Source organism: Branchiostoma belcheri, unplaced genomic scaffold (genome assembly GCF_001625305.1).
Source record: "Branchiostoma belcheri isolate BF01 breed outbred unplaced genomic scaffold, Haploidv18h27 scaffold19, whole genome shotgun sequence".
Taxonomy (NCBI): Eukaryota; Metazoa; Chordata; class Leptocardii; order Amphioxiformes; family Branchiostomatidae; genus Branchiostoma; species Branchiostoma belcheri.
Window position 1 is genome coordinate 3,359,432 of NW_017803379.1, and position 18,360 is coordinate 3,377,791.

At 40.8% G+C, this 18,360-nt stretch overlaps 1 protein-coding gene across 1 annotated transcript in view; it reads left to right on the plus strand.

The window, feature by feature from the left end:
- Window positions 1-17,387, plus strand: part of LOC109467804 — a 21,475-nt gene extending 4,088 nt beyond the window's left edge. The window contains 4 exon segments of the mRNA XM_019765869.1: window positions 9,720-9,914; window positions 10,355-12,343; window positions 16,374-16,467; window positions 16,470-17,387. Of these exon segments, the coding sequence (XP_019621428.1) occupies window positions 9,720-9,914; window positions 10,355-12,343; window positions 16,374-16,467; window positions 16,470-16,939 (2,748 nt within the window). The 3' untranslated portion in view covers window positions 16,940-17,387.
- Window positions 17,388-18,360: the final 973 nt, after the last annotated feature.

Genomic DNA, 18,360 nt, shown 5'->3' on the forward strand with positions numbered 1-18,360 from the left:
AAACTATATCAAGATAGCATAAAACTTGAATGTCGGGGCAGCTCAATATTGAACAGAGTCGACTGCTATACGAGAACGGCTTTAACTTCTGCCAGGGACACTCACAGGAAGCCATCCCTCATGAGGGAAACGGTGAAATTGCAGACATTTGATATAATATGTTGGGAAGCCTGTGACAGTGGCAGAATATGTGATGTTACCCAGGGGAAGCTGAATAACTGTGCACAGGTGACACACTGTCTGGCATGATCAAGTTGGTGGGTAAATCTGAAGGTTGCCTGTGTGACAGACTGTGCAGCTCAGGTTGGTCTGTGCTGACATCGCCTGATTTATCCATGTTTGACATGGATCCCTGAAGCATTGCTGCACAAGTTATTACATGTACTATGTGCATTCTCAGTGCATTATGATATTGAATATTTGATCCATATACATGTATGAGTTTATCTCAACACTTTCTGGGAAGTCTTGATTAGGCCACACCAAGTAAATTTTATGGATGACGTCCTTTGGAGACCCTAAATCTAATGCGAGAGGGCGAAAAAAAAACAAGAAGGGCCCTAAAAAACAAGATGCCTAGATTAGAAATATACTAAGAGACGACACATGTTAGGACACAAATTGAATGAGGTGACACAGTGTAACAAGCGAGAAGTCTTTTATTCATCATCAAAACAGCAATAAATCAGGTGGAACAGCAGTTGTCGTCCTGTCCTGTTTTCGCGTTACGGGTTCCATGTCAATCTGACGATTTGCAGCACTGTCGTGACTCTTTGGTCATAGTTACAGGAAGCAGAATTTCTTGGTTTTTTTTTCTAGGAACAGGCCAAAATCAATGCGCGCGCGGACGTCATCCATAAAATTTACTTGGTGTGGCCTTACATAGATATCATTCAAATACGAAGATGAGAATTGGTTCTGAGTCAAAGTGTATTGAGCTCAATACACATGTATTGAGCTTTGCAAGTACAGATGCAATTACAAATGCATCTTGGTTTTCCTTTCTCCCTTTAGGCAATATCTACTGGTTACTTGAAATGTAAATGTTTCTGCAACTTATAGGCCAATTTCTTATCACAGACGGCTTAGATTTATACTTTATACCATTAGAAAGTAAAAATTCATTTCTTCTATTGAAGCCAGTCTTATACTAGTTATAATATTGAGTGTGGTTGGGGAAAGAAAAAACGCATCACATACGTATTTGATAACGGATCACCCCTCTGCATGCACATTTGATTGTATACCTGTCCCAGATACATCACGCTGCTGATCCTAGAGCTGCGGGGCAAGCTTCAGCTATCCCATTACTGAGACAGTCTGCATGAGTCTTCATATGTGGGTCAAGGCAAATTGTTTCAGCATCATCTTCTTTCTCTCTTCCTTCGGCAAGTTTCGGCAAGTTTGATTTGATTGTAAAATCATTTGCATTGTGTTTTAAAGATGCATAATGATAAGCCAACATATTAGTTAAGAATATTTTTAAATCTTTATCAAACTGAATCCTACTCCATGTTGTAAGTAACCTTACAGTCATAAGTAAGAATTGCATATGATAAGTGTTGGAGGTAAGGGCCATACCATTTTATTTCCTTGGTTCTCAGACAATTTAAAGTAAAAATTCAGGAAGAGAACAAAATAAAAACAGAGGGCTGCATAGGAGGAAAACTTGCATCAGACTACGTACTTAGTATTTTCACTCCCTCAAACTGTGTGTACCATTTAGGTACAGACATTTTCATGTTGATTTCCGCAGTTCTTTAGCACTGATTTTTAAATCTGAGAACCAACAAGCCATAAAGAAGTGTGCTGTGATAATAAAATCAACTCAGTATTATAACTAGAACAACTGACTGCCCAGTTAGACTATAATGTGTAAGATTATGGGAAACATTTGCAGGTTAGATTGATAATTGTCAATTTCTCAAAGGTCTATGTAGCAATCAGGTTTCACAAATGGCTAAGTACAACATTTACTTCCAGAGCTTTGCCCATCATTTGTAATCGTTGGCTGCAATTTTCTGCTAGTTTAATGTCTGACAGCTGACATGAACTGCTTCTACTGGTTGTTAAGATGACATACAGCTGGGAAGAACACAGTATGTATTACCTGTTATTCAACGTATTGCTCTCCAAGGTGGCCGTGGGTCATTCCATGAAAGTTATGGAATGCACTTAGACGACCTATTACATGCAGACCATGTAATTCGGAAGGTGGTAAACTCTGTCGCATAAAGTCATAAACGGATGCCGAAGAGCCATGTCCTGAATTTTAATTTAGCTCTAGTACCTGCTGGTACAATGTTCAAGTACTAGTCATACATACAAAACGAATAATGTATCCAAGAGAATTAAAGTTAACTTTAAGTGTGTATTTTAACATGTTAATAGGTGTCCACTATATAATGGCTGCTGACATCACAGATGACCAAAAAACATTCCAGCTTTGTGAGTTTTGTTATTTTGTTCAAATTTAGCAGCTTAGAACTTAAAAGATCAATTCTTTTGAAACATCACTGCAGGTCTGTCAACATATTACAATATGTAGACTGAAATAAAACCAAAGTTTGAATCACTTAGTCTAGGTTCTATGGTGAACTTGACAAAGGTCTGCGTTGCATAGCTGTTTTCAAATTATGTATATACTCAACTTCATTGCATTCAAATCATGACTGGTACCCATACTTACCGGTGACATCAAAATAACAGGTGCAGTCCTGTGACTGGTAATACATGTACTACAATGTATTTCTGAAGTAGTGCATGATGAGGTATTTGATGAATTCAACCACACAGACCGCACGCACGGCTTAAACCCATGCACAGCTTTTAAAGCATTAAAGAAATATATTGTCGACTTCTGCTTTATCCTCCATTACAGTAACAGCTTCTCCAGCTTTCTGTTACCATTGGCCAGCCCCACAGTTACGGGAGGCCAGTGGATACAGGCGGACAATGTAGACTCCCCAGGCCCACAGAATCTGCTTGGAGATTACTGAAACAGACAGTTACAAGCACCCATAATCCCTCAGTCTCACTCATAGCCAAATTGAAATGTTTTCATGCAATGAACACAAGCTATGTAACTGGTGATTTTATTCATACATCGCAGATTATTACCACAGAATGTAGAGGAGTGACCATAATACAAAGTATAAATCAGCCTCAAGACCCGGTGGGAACTTTTGAAATTTTGTCCAAAACGAGTTTGACTTTACTCGATCACAGCATACCTGAACGGATAGGCAAGTGGGAGCGTGGTTATGATTGTGTTCCATCTACGATTGGACATGCTGAAGGGTATGTATGAAGCCCCGGGTGAGGAGGTTGATTGCACACCGCCCGGCAATTCGGAATGTTCTGGCGGCCTTCTGAAGGTGGATTGCAAGGACGATGTAATTTTCCTCTCTCTCTGATTACACAGTAAACCACTCTTCTGATCGAAGTGTGGGAAATAACAGGTTTTCACGGACCAGGAGCGAGATTCCCTGCCAAACTGAGTCAGTTGTCTGGTTTTAGGGGAAGAAGAAGGGAAAAGAATAAGTTGATCCCTGAATATTCTCATCGGGTTGGTATTTATGATTGACAGGCAAAGTTCAGACCTAGCTTCAGTGTAAAGTGAAACAATCATAATTGCCCTGATAAAGATGACAGATGGTCATCAAAACGTCAAGCTCTGAATGACACACTCCACAATGCCATATCTTTGCCGACATTTTTTTTTCATGAATTCATCATTATGCAAATCATGGCCTATTTGTGACTAAATAGTACAGTTGTACATAATTAATGTGGTCACCTGAAATCCCTTGTTACATGATGAATCAAAACTAAATGAAGGCCCACCGAGCATGATGTATGTACATGCAGTGTAATTACTGTAAGTAGGGCACGAGGTCAGCATTTGATCTTCAATCACAGTCAAGTAGTGCTTTTAAGACTTTCGTGGTGGTAAAGGTACTTAAGAAGATCTAGAGAAATTGATTCTACCGTGTGATATTTGGTAAAAGATTAAAAAGAATCCACTGATGATTAAAGTGTTTGAAATGGTGTTGTTGAGAGCCTTGAAGAGTGTGCTCTATGTTACTTCCTTAGGCCACACCAATTTAATTTGTTGGTTCTCGGATTCGCCTCTTCATTTTTTTCTGATTTGCAAAAAAAAAAAAGATTCTGGTTCTGAATCAACTAAAAAATGCTCATATTTTGCCCCCAACAGTTGAGGAAATTCCTTTTCTTGTTACAGTTTTTTCCATCTATCAATGCAGTGGTTTGATTAAAAGTTCAAAATTTATACTTTAAATTTTAACCCAGCCTTTTTTGTTGACTTCATGGCTCATATTGTAGCATTTGGGGCTATAATAGGATGCCTAGACCTGTTTTTATTTTTATTTTTTTTCGCCCTGTCGCTTCATATTTTTTCTGAAAAAATCCGAGAACCAACAAATTAAATTGGTGTGGCCTTAGCTGAATAATAAAGGGGTAGTTAAATAGGATGGGCTTGCAAACATTCCCCAAGCATACAACACTCAACTTATACTACTAGTCATGAATTTTCATTTTTGTTCTTTGAGCTGCTACCCAGTAGCCGGTGCATATATTTGTAAAATCCATGTATCAGACTGCAGCTGAGTGTTATGTTGCATATTAAACAGTCCACTCCCAAGTCGAGAACATTAGCCATCAGCTATATGGTTAGAACTTGTACAAAATTTTGAATTTCAATAAATTGTGAAATTATTGTTCTTTCCTGGATAGAAATACTGGTACAGTTTGTGGATAAAGTAGCAGACTTGTAATGCAATATCCCTCCAATCTCTTTAGATGTAATTTAACTGTATCAAGTATATCGTGTCTTATTCTGTACACACATATATTCACATGGCCATGACTGGTGTGTAACATTCATTTATAAGCTCCTCGTTCATTCATATCCTGACAGACAAATCCCAGCTACAGGCAACTTTTATCCAAAAGTACAACTTTCCATCACTCCACGTTAACATCCAGCAATTCACATCCATCACACAAACAATCACACATCTCTCATAGAGGCCTGTAATTCTGATGTGTAGATCGAGCTGTAACAGTGCGCAGGTAATAAAACACCCACATTACAGCCTTGTCCTGTGACAGGGCATGATTTGGGCTGAATGGATGGGATGATTATCCTCAAAGTGTAGGCTGCCAGGGGAAATGCATCGCCTACATGGATGCTAGTTATTACCGGTTCGTATGGCAAGAACGGTTGAAGGTTATTTGGAACTGTACAAGCCTGTACCAACATGTGTATGACTTAAAAGATTTAAGCATATACCATATTGTTAGATATCCTCACCTTGGTACTTTTCAAATCTGTGCAAGTGATCGCCTCTACGTAAGGACCACCCGACTTTTTGGTCTTCCCCTTTGATAAATTTTCCCATTGATACAAGCATTACGAATTCTGTATAATATATATATATATATATATATATATATATATTTATAGAACTAGTGACCACCTGTCTACAGATTTTAGACCAGATTTTATTGATCCTATGATTATGTGGTCTTCTGGACAGTTTTGACTGTACATGTATTTCAAGTTTTCAGCAGACTATGTTTTAGTATGATGACAACATACAGGAAGTCATGTTTTTTGCATGTCAGACTCACTAGTCCACCATTCCTACAAATGCCTTGTTTTTTCCAGAAAGATGAGCCATTTCGTGGCCTGATTGTCCATTCAATTTTCCGGGCAGGTCTCCCAAGCTGAGCGGTCCATGTAGTCTACCATTAGCTCTGCAGGGATTGGCTCCTAATGCTCCGGTTGACGCAAGTTTGTTACGGGGAGTTAAGTAATGGCTATCAGGAGGATTTACTGAGCAGGAACACCTCCCCCTGCAACGTGTGACCATTAGGAGCACACTGCCTAATGTATCACAGGAGAGGGGGCATTTAGGCCTTTTAAGGCTTCATTAGGCTCGAAAATACAGGGTTGGAAACAGCTTTTTGGAAGCTAATTTGCAATTGGGCTTTGGCAACTATCAAGACACTTAGTGAAGACAGTGTGGTACATGTAAGTTGTGGGAAAACCTGAAGTTTTCGGAAGCTATTAGTTGATTTGCAGTTTTTGGCAACTACCAAAACACTTACCGGGTAAGTGAAGAACTTTCAAACAGTACAGCGAGTCATGTACTACAGCAACACATGGTAAAGCAGTGAGGGACTTGAAATGACATTTAAAAACTTTGCTAAATTCGGTAATTTTTTTTGCGCCTTCCCAATTTTGTTTTTGCTTTAATGTCCCTTGTAACTAGTGGGGGCATTTGTTACCGTACCAAAGTTTGTCTCTGACTTTAGAAGAGTTGTCTAAGATCTGAGATTCTGACTGAAATGACTGATTGATGAAGATTACAAGCTAATTTTTCTGCTGCTATAATTTTCAAATTATCTCAGCGTAACACCTTTCCCTACAAAGTACTTAGACAGCAGGATTCCGCAATATCCTAAACAAATGATGCAGGCGCGCAGGAATCAGATTGCTGATCTTATCTCCTTCTCAAGTTGAAGGGAAATTTCATTAAATCTGGATTTAGAGTCCATCTGATAATTTACAGTTAATCTCATTTCCTCTCGCCGACTGAATTCATCCTTAGAAATTGTGTTAAGGGAAGGCAATTAGACGTGCACTTGGCACGTCAAGCGCTGTGCAGACCCGAGAGAGACGCAGACATACCGGTATCTGATTTTTCTTCATCTGCAAATTGGTGCCCACGAGCAAGGGGAGATCTCAAAACTAATGTAGGAAAGTGTGTAACACGAGATTGTCCCGATATGACGCATAAATTTCCCAGCAAACGCTGTACGCGCAGCAGCTCTTCCTGTGTGATGTATAATGCACTTCTGATGTATAACGCCCATGGCGTATCGTTCCTAACTCTGCCGGCGATACCGGCGCCAACTTCAGAATTCATCAGTGGAAAATTCATTTAGCTGGAACACACTTGTCACCATCAGGGCAGGGCCGGAGCTGCGGAGAGTGAATAATTGATGGGTGATATTCCGGCAGCACATTTAGTAAGGAGCAATAACGGCATTCATAAAGCCATTCCCCGGCCGTGATGCATGTTAGACGACATTCGTCACTTCTGGAGACCAACTGATGGAGAAAGCTGTCATACTTCACTTTTGCCAGGCTTTTGGTGCTGGTAGTGGTACTGTACTACATACGATAATTAGTTGAGTGGCTGAAACTGAACAGAAATACATTCACCTGGCTCTGTAAAATACTTTCTTGAAAGGATTTTGGAAAAGTTGCAGAGAAATGGTTATTTGTTCAGATCTAGAAGAGTCCAGCTTTTAGCTGGTTGTAGGGGAGGATGGTTAATACCATGTGATTTTTTTTGTCGTCTAAGAACAGTGCAACATGTTAGTCAGAATCGTTCTTCATATCCAACACTATCGGTATCCTATATCTAGTTCTAAGTTAAACCTTTGGCTTTAAGTTCAGCAAATATGTCCAGCCAGGGGTCCAATAGTCCTCTTCTTTGCTTCATTATTATTATATTACTTTGTCTATTTTATAACATTAAAACATGATACTTTCAGAAGGAATTCCAATCATGTAAGTCAAGTGTACATCAATATTACAGAGTTGCAATGCTGAATTGATTGATGGAAGGTGTCACCCGATCGCGATTGAGTGATGTGTTAGTGAGGGGTGGCAGATGGGAGTCTGGCTCTTGATGACATCTGCACCTCCGGACCGGAATGATGGAAAAGAGCGTCTGCAGAGTTCAACAAGCGGGGATAATAACACGGCCTGCTGATGTCGTACCAGCAACAGGAAAATTGAAGTGCGTTTCCTGGATAGGTGTTATAACATTACTATCAGCAGGGGTCAGGTGTCAGTGGGAAATGTTATGACTTTTCTGATTGCTAGATGGAATTATGCATGCCAGGAACAGTTATATCTCACTTCAGGTGGCTACGGTTCAATATATGGTTGTGAAATTCCAATTTTAAGTTGTCGTACTCGAAATGAATTTTAATCATAATGTTACAATCAAAAGGCGTTTTCCTTTGCAATCCTACAGAAAATATTCTTTTTTATGTTTAAGGGATCTAAAAATACATCTTTGTGTCTTTGAATTCTACAAAATTTTATCCAGTGTTCAGAGGGTTTAAATCCCATATTCTTCGTAGAAAGCAACTTTATCAGAAGATTCTCCCAAAAGATCTTTGATGTGATAGGACATGAGAGAAGTTCAGTTCAGGACACGAGAGAAGTTAAGAATTGGACAGTCTGTCAAAACCAGTAATAACAGCACTGCTGTCTGCAGCAGTTTTGAAGGAGTGGATTCCCCTTGGCTTTATTGCCTAGAAGTCGCAGGTGTTGTGTGGCATATCAAGGCATGGGCCTGATTTATCTGGAGTCTAACATCAGGGGGACCTAAGGGCAGACACTTCACAACAGCTCACGGCACAAACATCATATATCAAGTATTTAACATGTAATAGTCTGGATTTCCATTTACCAAACTTTTATTAGTTTTCATGTAGGTTAATATTTTTTAAGAAAGTCAAGTTACTAGTAGGTACATTAGCAGGAAGATAATCCCTATTCTTAGTACACTTCTTCCATTATTTGTCCATTTTCTGTACTAGTAGACACATGTACCTAAACCAAAAAAAAAAGAATTTACTTGTTTTAGAAGCAAAAGTGGTCACAAAATTGTTCCTTTTTTTTACTCACTGTTGCTGATTGTCATTTTGTTCTACAATATTCTGGCCATTTCTGCCCAACGTTCACACCTCTGTTCTTGCCCAGCTGTGAGTTATAGTGCTGATTAAATATTTTATTCCTTGGCAGCTCAGTTTTGGCAAATATATTGCTCCTTGGGCTAAGCAGGAGAGGTATATAGAGGTCACAGGTGCCGTTCAGTACAGTCCATTGCACTCCTGAATATCTCATTTATGCTGGGAAAATGGGATATTATTGCTAGCAGGCCTTTTCAGTGAAAATGTATATGCAGCAGGTAATGGCAATGCACTGCGGGGTGTTTTTCACGGGCAGTCATTTTCAAAGTTTAAGGTGGGGATGATGATGAAATTTCTTTTCTTGATTCCCACCATCAATTTCCGTTCAGCTCCCTGCATTCTTGCACCATTCTTTTGACAAATGTTCATTTTGAGAAAAGTGTCTCATTAATTAATATCAAAATCTTTGCGATGTTACAATTTGTACATTGACAGTCAAGAAACAGAAAGCTTGCATATACATTTGTACAGGATGACACTGCAGTCTGTTTTTTTCTCAGGCAACCTTGTACGAATGTTAATCACAACCCATATATATATATATATATATATAGCAACCCTTACATTCCACTTAAGCCAGAAGAAGAAGACTAGTAAAGTGTGACCAGTCAAGTGTAATAAGACACCTCACAAGGCTTCAGCCTAGTGGAAAATCTCCTTCCTTCATGATTTATAATGAGGTGCAATTAGCAGTACGTCCCATAGGGAAATTACTACATTAATCCAATTTACTTTCATCTACCCTCCATCATTACAGGAGCCTCCAGGGACACTACATCAATTTAGCAGAAGATAACGAGATTAGCATACCTTAGACCTTATAGGTCCTCCTGTGCCTACAGGCACATTGGGCAGCAAGTTTCCATGGTAGCAAAATTAGCCGTTCTCAATCATTATCAAACTTCCTCCCCCTGTAGGCAGATGATGACGTCTGTCCGTCGTTCAGCCTGACCCCGGGGAGGAAGCCAGACCCCCCGGGGGGTGGGGACATGACCTGCCGGAGGATCACCCCCATTAAAGGGTCGTGTAAGCTGGGGAGGGAGATGTTTGAGGGGAAGGATGTGGAGACCTGCGAGTCGTGGGGAGAGGCTCGAGACATCTGCCAACTACAGGTGGGGATTGTCTCAAGTTTGTATGAAGAAAGAAGTGAACAGCTTTCAGAAATATTCAAAGACAATTCAAACTCTACCACTGGATGTTTCGAATGACATAGGAACTGCTACTGTCCCTTGAGTGGTGGCAGGGAATGTTACAGAAATATACGACTATGTGACGCAGTGGAAACCACATCTGATACACATCGTGTATAGTTTTTACTTTGTGGTGTGCAAGATATTACCATGTTTTTATGCACAATTATGTTCAATATTTTGTAGGAAAAGATTTACACAGCATTAACAGAGCACATATTCCCTGTCCTTGGTGCTGAAATTGTTTAAGCTGTTGTTAAATGCTCCTCATTCCATTTTCTGGTAAACCTTCTTACTGAGAAGTTGTTTTTGTGAATTTTGATTGTTTTGTTTTTCATACTTCTTGTTTGTTTTTACCTCAGGAAACCCAAGGCTCGGATAAGTACAAAGTACGCTGCGACCCAAATATGTGCAAGTCTTCCATGGCTCTGGGCACCATCCACCCTAACCTGGGCATACTGGACTGGCAGGAGTTTTCCACTGTAGACCGGTTACAGCTGGCCATCCGGCGCCTGGCCACTGCCGACTACAGCCAGTACCACTATGGCTTCTGCTACATACGCTGCCGACCCTTCCATAGATACCGAAGAAGAAAACTGTTGCACAACACACACATTCAACCCCAACACCCAAAATCTACTTCAAACCATAGCTTTAGTGATGATACGTATAGAGACACTAGGAGAACTTTGTTTTCTAAACAGGGTAAAGGGACTGCATTTGTAGTACCATCTAGGACTTTGAAGAACAATAGTGTTGATAGTGTGTTGGGGCAGAACACAAGAATATCTGTCAATGCTCAGAACCATAACAGAAGACTTCTCCAAGATGACAGTCTGAACAACAATGTAGTGGACACAGATAAAGGTCTGAACCAAAATACTGAGCAAGATGAGGAGCCGGGGGCAGAGGATGGGAACTTTGGCAATGACTTCTATGAAGGAGGTGATCTAGATGATGACAACTATGAAGATGAACGTTACAATGATGAAGATGACAAAGAAGAATATGACTACTATGACGATGAGCAGAGGTATATAATGCAGCTGATCATTCTCCCTCCTCAGATGAAACCGACGGAGAAACCTGTGAATGGGAGCAACAAGATAAATGTAAACATCATTCTGTTAGACTCTCTGTCAAGGCACCACTTCTACAGATCATTACCGCAGACACTGTCAGAGTTTCATAGCTTGAATAGTGGAAGGAAATCCACTGCAAAAGTTCTTGACTTTGAGCTTGTACAAGCCATCAGGAGTAGGACGTTTGAATCAGTACAGGCTCTTTTTGCCGGGGAGATTTTTGAGCCTGACAAGGGTTTCAGCTCTCAGGACATGCCTCCCAAGCCGCTGGAGGTAGAGAAGATGTTCATGCCATTCAAGAGGCAAGGGTATGAAACCCTCTGGCTGGAGGACCTGTGTTGGACGTGGGAGTGGGGGCTAGTAAAGAACCTCGCCATGATACAGTTTGGGGAGAGGTACAGGCTTCGGTGGCGATCGTTCAGAGAGGCCGTGCAGAAAGCCGGCATAGACCGGTTGGACGCAACGCTGACCAGCTGTGACATACTGAAGGAAAACCACCTGCCCGACATGTTCCACGGACCTCCTGCCATCTGCTTCAATGGCAGGTACCAACACGAATATCTCCTCACTTACCTCAGGCAGATGCAAGCCAAGATGTCACAGCTGGACAGGCCCCTGCTCAGCTACTTAATGCTGAACACCGCACACGAAGACTCAGGCCTGAGGGTACAGACTCTAGACCAGGCATTTTCAGAGTACGTCCGTTTTGTTGCAGGTCAACAGAACACGTTAACCATCATCTTTGCCGACCACGGAAACTCCTACGGAGACTTTTTGAAGGAGACGTATGAGGGCCAGATCGAGCTGTACCACCCAGCCCTCTTCATGATCGTGCCTGACAAGGTTGCCAAGATGCTCGGACACAAGAAGATGAAGGCCTTAACCTTGAACCAGCACAGACTGGTCAGTTTGCTGGATGTCCACTATACCATTAAATCCTTGCTGCCAAAAAAGGAACAGTCCATGAAGCCTTCTCATCGCTCTCTCTACATGTCGAACCAAAACGGTCTGCTGAGTGAGATCCCACCTAACAGGACATGTTCCCAGGTACCTCGTATCCTGCCCAACTTGTGTATCTGCGAGGGGTATGACTCTCCCATGCGGAATGACTCCTACCACACGCTGTTTGCTGAGTTTGCGCTGGGGACACTCAACAATCACATCCTGCAGCAGTTTGGGGCAGCCAACCCTCAGGCAGTGTCAGGGTTTGGCTCCTGCCAGAGATTGGTGGCTCACAGCTTCAACAACGTGAAGGAACGACATGACAAGGTGTGTAGACTAGAAACAACTACATGTACTTTGAGAGTAAGGCATCCTGGTAATAAAATGAAGAACAAAACAGTTACTCAAGCAACTGGATAGAATTTGAAAACTGCAGACATCTCAAACAGTAGCCACTAATTTTACGTCAGTGACTAATGGAATCTGTAGTAGTACCTGTCATTCTATAACTAGGAGGCATCAAAACAAGGCCATTAGATAAGCTTGAATAGACCACTAACATCAGACAAGCAAGAGAAGATGTCTTGGGTAAAACATTTTGAATGTAGGGCTCGAAGGAACTGCCATGCGCAGCATTTGCTCTTGGATACTTAAGACAACGTCAGCACTGCTTTCTCTCTCTTCCCTCAAGTTTACAATTTCTTTTCCACATGATTTTGCACTTCACATATGGCCTTTTCTACTTGATTGCACATTCCATGGAGACATATAACTAAATGGTTTTCATTCCATTGGAATCCCCTATCGTAATCTGTCTTCCAGACAAAGCTATCAAAGAAGACACTGGGTGCTTACGCAGCTTTCCGTGGGAAAGTGAATTTAGTGCCAACAATAGAATTTAACTGGCTGGTCTCATCAGTGGGCTGTAAAAGATTGATTCATTTCCTTCCATTCGGCACAAATTGATGCTCTTTGAAGGGCCCAAATTCAGTTACGATTCCATTTGGGCAGAAACTAACCCTTTCCTGTTTTCAAACAGATAGCGCAACATTTGCACATCCAATCAAGACTGATCAATACCCTTTCCCCGGTAGGTTTAGGTAAGTCCTTTCTCAGGGACTCAAGCACCCTCTCCGGAGAATCGGGGAAAGTTAAGCACCGTCTATTGAAAAGGAAGGTCTTTATTACTGGCCGTAAACTCAGATCAATATCTGAGGGAGAGATGATCCTGACTTTATTACTACCCAAAGGCAATATGTCTCCACACCGCTTCATCCGCGAAATATCAGAGTGGAGTCGACGCCTGCCGAGGACCGAATCTCTGTTTCATGCATGAAGACATTTCAGATGATTTGAGCGGGATGAATGTTAATCCCAGGCGCCCTGAAGTCTCCGAGCTGACGTCTTCTCCAAGGGGCACTCTGACATTCAGACGGCGTACTAGCCCCAGGAAATCTCCATCAGCAGAAAGCTTTTAGCTATATGTAGAGTCCTTGAAGTGGGAGCGTGGCTTGCAGGGAAAGCAGAATGTAATTTATGTTCATAAGACATCTGGAGAGACAAAGCAGGTGGAAAAGGTCTTCTGAGGCAGGGGAAATGGACAAACCAATTGCCCCGGTAGTGCCAGCTCCAATCTGGCTGGTGAATTTTGATCCTGAGGAATCAGTCAGATTTTTCTTGTGTCCTGAATGCTGTGGAAGTGTAGTCAGTGTGTTTTCTTTTCTCACTTCACATTCTAAGCTGTTGTAGATAAACCATCAGGAATACACAAGCTACCTCCTAGATTTGAAGTATTTCACATTTGCATTAAGAGCAAAATATCCTTACTAGTAATCTAATGTGGCTCTTTATTATTTTTTACTTTTGCAGACATTTATGACGTTTGTGATAAGTGCTCCACCAGTGTTTGAAACTGTAAGAGGCCATATAATTTCACTTAATCCCTCAGGCTAGTAGGGCTTCCATCAAACCTTATTTGTCATTTGATGGTCGTAAAACAAGATGGATGCAGTCTGAATCCACAATACAGAATACTAACTAGATGGTACTTCTGTATTTCGAATGGGATTTACATTTTTTTGTAACATTAATACTAGCAGTTTGAAAAGATGTGTTCAGAGAAATCGCAATTTTTTAAGAACTTCTTGAATCTGGATGCAGAGGTGAGCCTTTCCTAAAAACTACATTTTTCTGGCCATTTACAAGTACCAAGAAAAACTCCTGTACTCTTGAATTATCTAAGTCAGTGACCAAACAACAGAGCAATGCTTAAAACAGCAGAAACTGCTTGGTAGAACTTTTAGGTTCATGAGAAACATTAAGATCTATATGTGCAAAATTTGAAAACAGTATCCAGCAAGCCAAGAGATGACAGACTCCACTTCCTTCCCCATACTGTTTTGTGACCTTTCGGGAAGTTCAAGTCCCTCAGACGGAAATAGAAGCACTGGGGATGTATCATATGGAAATGCCGCATTTTATTCAAGATTTTGGGCATTGCAAAACACACATGGATGAAGAAGCGCAAAACAATATGTCGCTCCCTTGGGGCTGCATAACTAATGCACAACCAGTCTGATACGGAACTGAGTTTTTCTAACAAGCACACAGCTGCTATTTCCCGATAGTCATTTACCTCCAATTACCCAGCCCATCTGGTGGTTAGAGTTTACATGCACCGAACAAACACTGTTACAGTCATGCTTACCATTTCACGAGATTAACTATTCATGTTCATCCAGTTTAATCCTCTTGTTGGAATCACCATTCTTCATTTAGTGCCATGAATTTAATTAATAACTGGGGCACCATATGTTTGTTCATTTGCATGTACCAGTAGTGAAGAGACTGGTTATCCCATCCCCTATTCCTTATTCTAGAACCTTAGCCTGTATTTAAGTCCCAACATCTGGTACATTGTATTGTAAAGAACTTACAATTGTAATCCTTGTCACGTATTCTTCTCTAGTATCTGCTCAAAATTTAGATTAGAATTTTGATGTTTCTGAGACAGCGGGAAAAATTCATAACAAAACAGATGAAGGCAGAGCTTCTGTCCATGTTTTTTACCATATTTGACTGGGCGTTACCTCCGATATATCCATCAGTAATTTCTTCTATCTTGGATCCTGTAAAAAAAAATGCAGACTAGCAGTTCATAGTACAGTGTGATGGTACGTTTCTTGACTGTATTAAATGGAATAAATGCATGAGTCGGTGGGTGTGTGGGTGGATGTTTAGACTGTAGATATTACTGGCATGTTGATTTACATTTGATAACTACACCTGAAACATTTTGATTCTCAATGTTGCATTTTTACTGCATTTTCTCAAAGTCAAAACTAAAATTAGAGATCACTGATTGAATCTTTTAGGAAAAATTGTGAGAAGAGGATGTCGACTGGATCAGGGCTTAAGCCTGAGTACTGTTCTGATTTATGGAGTTTCTGTGCAAGGTGGACTAATTAGCTTAAGGCACTCTTAACGATCGTTATGGCAGTCCAATTTAGCCAGAATTGGCTCTGGGCAGGCTGATGAAGATTAATGGATGAACACCTTTGATACTTCTCCCAATAGTCTGCTCCATGTAATGCCATTCATTTTCCTCCCAACAAACTAGATTGAATTTGGGACCAGAGTGGGATGATGTGACTTTCATGTTAATGCTAACCTTTCTAATAGTTAGAAAAGACGGGGGCAGTTTCTACTACAGATCACTACTAAGTGAACTGATAGAAGGAACCTACTTCAAAATGCGCTGCTCTTTGCAGTAAATGAAGTGACTAAGCAGAGGCATGTCAGGAGCAAAATGGCATTTCTGCCGAGCCTGGGAGCCAAACCTAATTTAGACCTTTGAAAGAGACTCAGCTAAATTAGGTTTGGATACCAGGCTAATTTCTGCCAACTTTAAAACATTCTGTGCAGTTCAGCATCCACTAATTTGCATCCACCACTTTATCCAAAATAATGGAAACGATGTACAGTAAGTACCATACCAAAACATTTAAATGGGCTTCCAGATTTCCCTTGGCTTCATTTCTCATCCTTGGTCTCCTCCAACACCACACCCCCACCCCCAACAATAATGTTTCAGACCTTAACTTCTCACCATCTGTCCACCATCCACCCTGTCTGGTACACAGAACAATTGTTTCTATGTACAGCTGTTCAAAAGCAAGACCGAATCATCCACACATTACACATCATATACTGTCATCAATGATGTTTTGTAGTTATAACTGTAGGATAGATTAGTATTAACTATTGTCGATTTACTGCTGTACATTGTACCATGTTTGATTGTTGAGCAACAAAGTTCATTCATTCATTTATTCTTTCCTTCACTCATTCATTCCAGGAAGGTGTGGTGGTGGTGACCCTTGACCTCCACGTCCAGTCAGGTGACAGCTCTGGCCAATCAGAGGACATCTTCACCGTCGTGGTGCAGTTCGATGAAATGAGGACGCCGCCATGACCCTTCTGGGCTACGAGCGCGTTTCCAAATATGGTCACTACGCCAAGTGCGCCGACGAAGGCGTCAACGTGAAGCTGTGCGTCTGTTCTCTCAAAAAACCTCTCAAGCCACCAGAGGTTAACAAGGTCCCACGGTGGAACCTGCACTATCCCATGGTGCTCGGCAGGAAAACTAAGGTGTCTGAGTTAGACAAGGGGTGCCTGTTTGCCCTGTACAGGCAGAACGAGTCGGGGGTGTCCTTTGAACTCGCAAACGTGTGCCCGAATTTTACCTACACGGTGTGGTTTGACCTTGAGGTCTCCAACATGAACAGGTCGGTGAGAAACTCCCCTAAGAAGGACCTGAAGCCAGGAGATCTGCAGTTCACTGTGGTTCTACTGCAGACAAGAACACACCACAACTGGAAGTGGACGTACAAAACTAGATACATGAGGAGGAACTATCCATGACGTCCTTTATTCATGGAGATAGTTCTCAAAACTCTTTTGATATAATTTTAATTGTTTAAGAAGTCTTGGGGAGTCGTTGATGAAGGTCGTGGTTAATGTATTCATTGATTGGTATGGAGAAATGATCAGTGTTGCCATCCCAGAGTACTATATCTACATGTGTGACTTGACATGTCTTGTCATGTAGCAGAAAATATATATTTTAAAACGGTTTGTTCCTAGTGCATACAGGATCCAGGTGATATTATTAAGGTACAAAGTGTATTCTAACAGTTTCCATTCATTACTAGTATTAGATTTTATGATAAAACTGAAATATCAATTTCTTAATCAAGGAATGTTAATATCTTATACATGTGTCTACAAAGCATCTTCCGCCAGCTCCTGTTGTATTTCAGTTGTTGATTCTCAGTCCTATTTAAGGCTATGATGAACCCACCATGTCATAAACCACATATAACAGTGCAAGTCCTAGAAGTCTATTTGACAGTACAGTGGTACAGTTTATAGTTATGTCAGGTAACTTGTACAGTAGTCAGTACCGTATGACTTGTGAAGAGTAAGAGGCCTAAAAATCAGACGTAGTTTTGATTTTTGTGCCATGGATGTGAAATCAAAATGTTTGTTTGCCATAAAAAATGTCTATTTATTGTGGAATGAATGATTAAAAGCAGTTGCTCATCTTCTAGTTGCCATGGCAATGCCATAACTTAAGACATCAGTGTTATAAAATGTAACAGTCAATGTCGACAAAATAAGTGGTTACAAATGTCATGAACAAAAATAACAGAAATGATGATTTATATGCTGCCTTTACTTGAATGAAGTATACAAGTTTCATGTATGAAAAAGTGTACACAGGTAGTATATAGGATAGGGCTATTGTAACTTGTCAAAATGGTGTACCTAGATTTCTAGATATATATGGATAATTATGTTTGTAGAAGTGACAAGATCAAGATTTTATCAGGTATTGTTGGAATTATTTATATTTTCGGTAGTATTAAGGAGCCTGACCAGTGCTGCTATGTAACAGTTTGATGGAATATCTAACCTAACAATGGAATACATTCCACAACTATCAACAAACCGTTCTTACTGTTTCTTCTTCAGACATTGTGTCCTCATCCTTTAGTTAATCCTTTTCCTATTAGTGGCTTTTTAGATGTTTCAGCTTGTTTTCGATACAATGGAAATGGGAGCAACGAATTGAACAATGTTGGGTGTCAAGGAGAATTGAAAGTTTCACTGGCCTGGCCGATTTGTAATGGGGCTCCGCACTCGCTGGCCCTTAAACATTAGTCAAGTGCAAGGCTAGGAGCCGCGTTACAAATCGGATACTATCCAGGCAAAAGTTTCATTACATATCTAAAAGAAAATCTTACGACAGCGTGCATATCTTAAGAATAAAACAATAACTA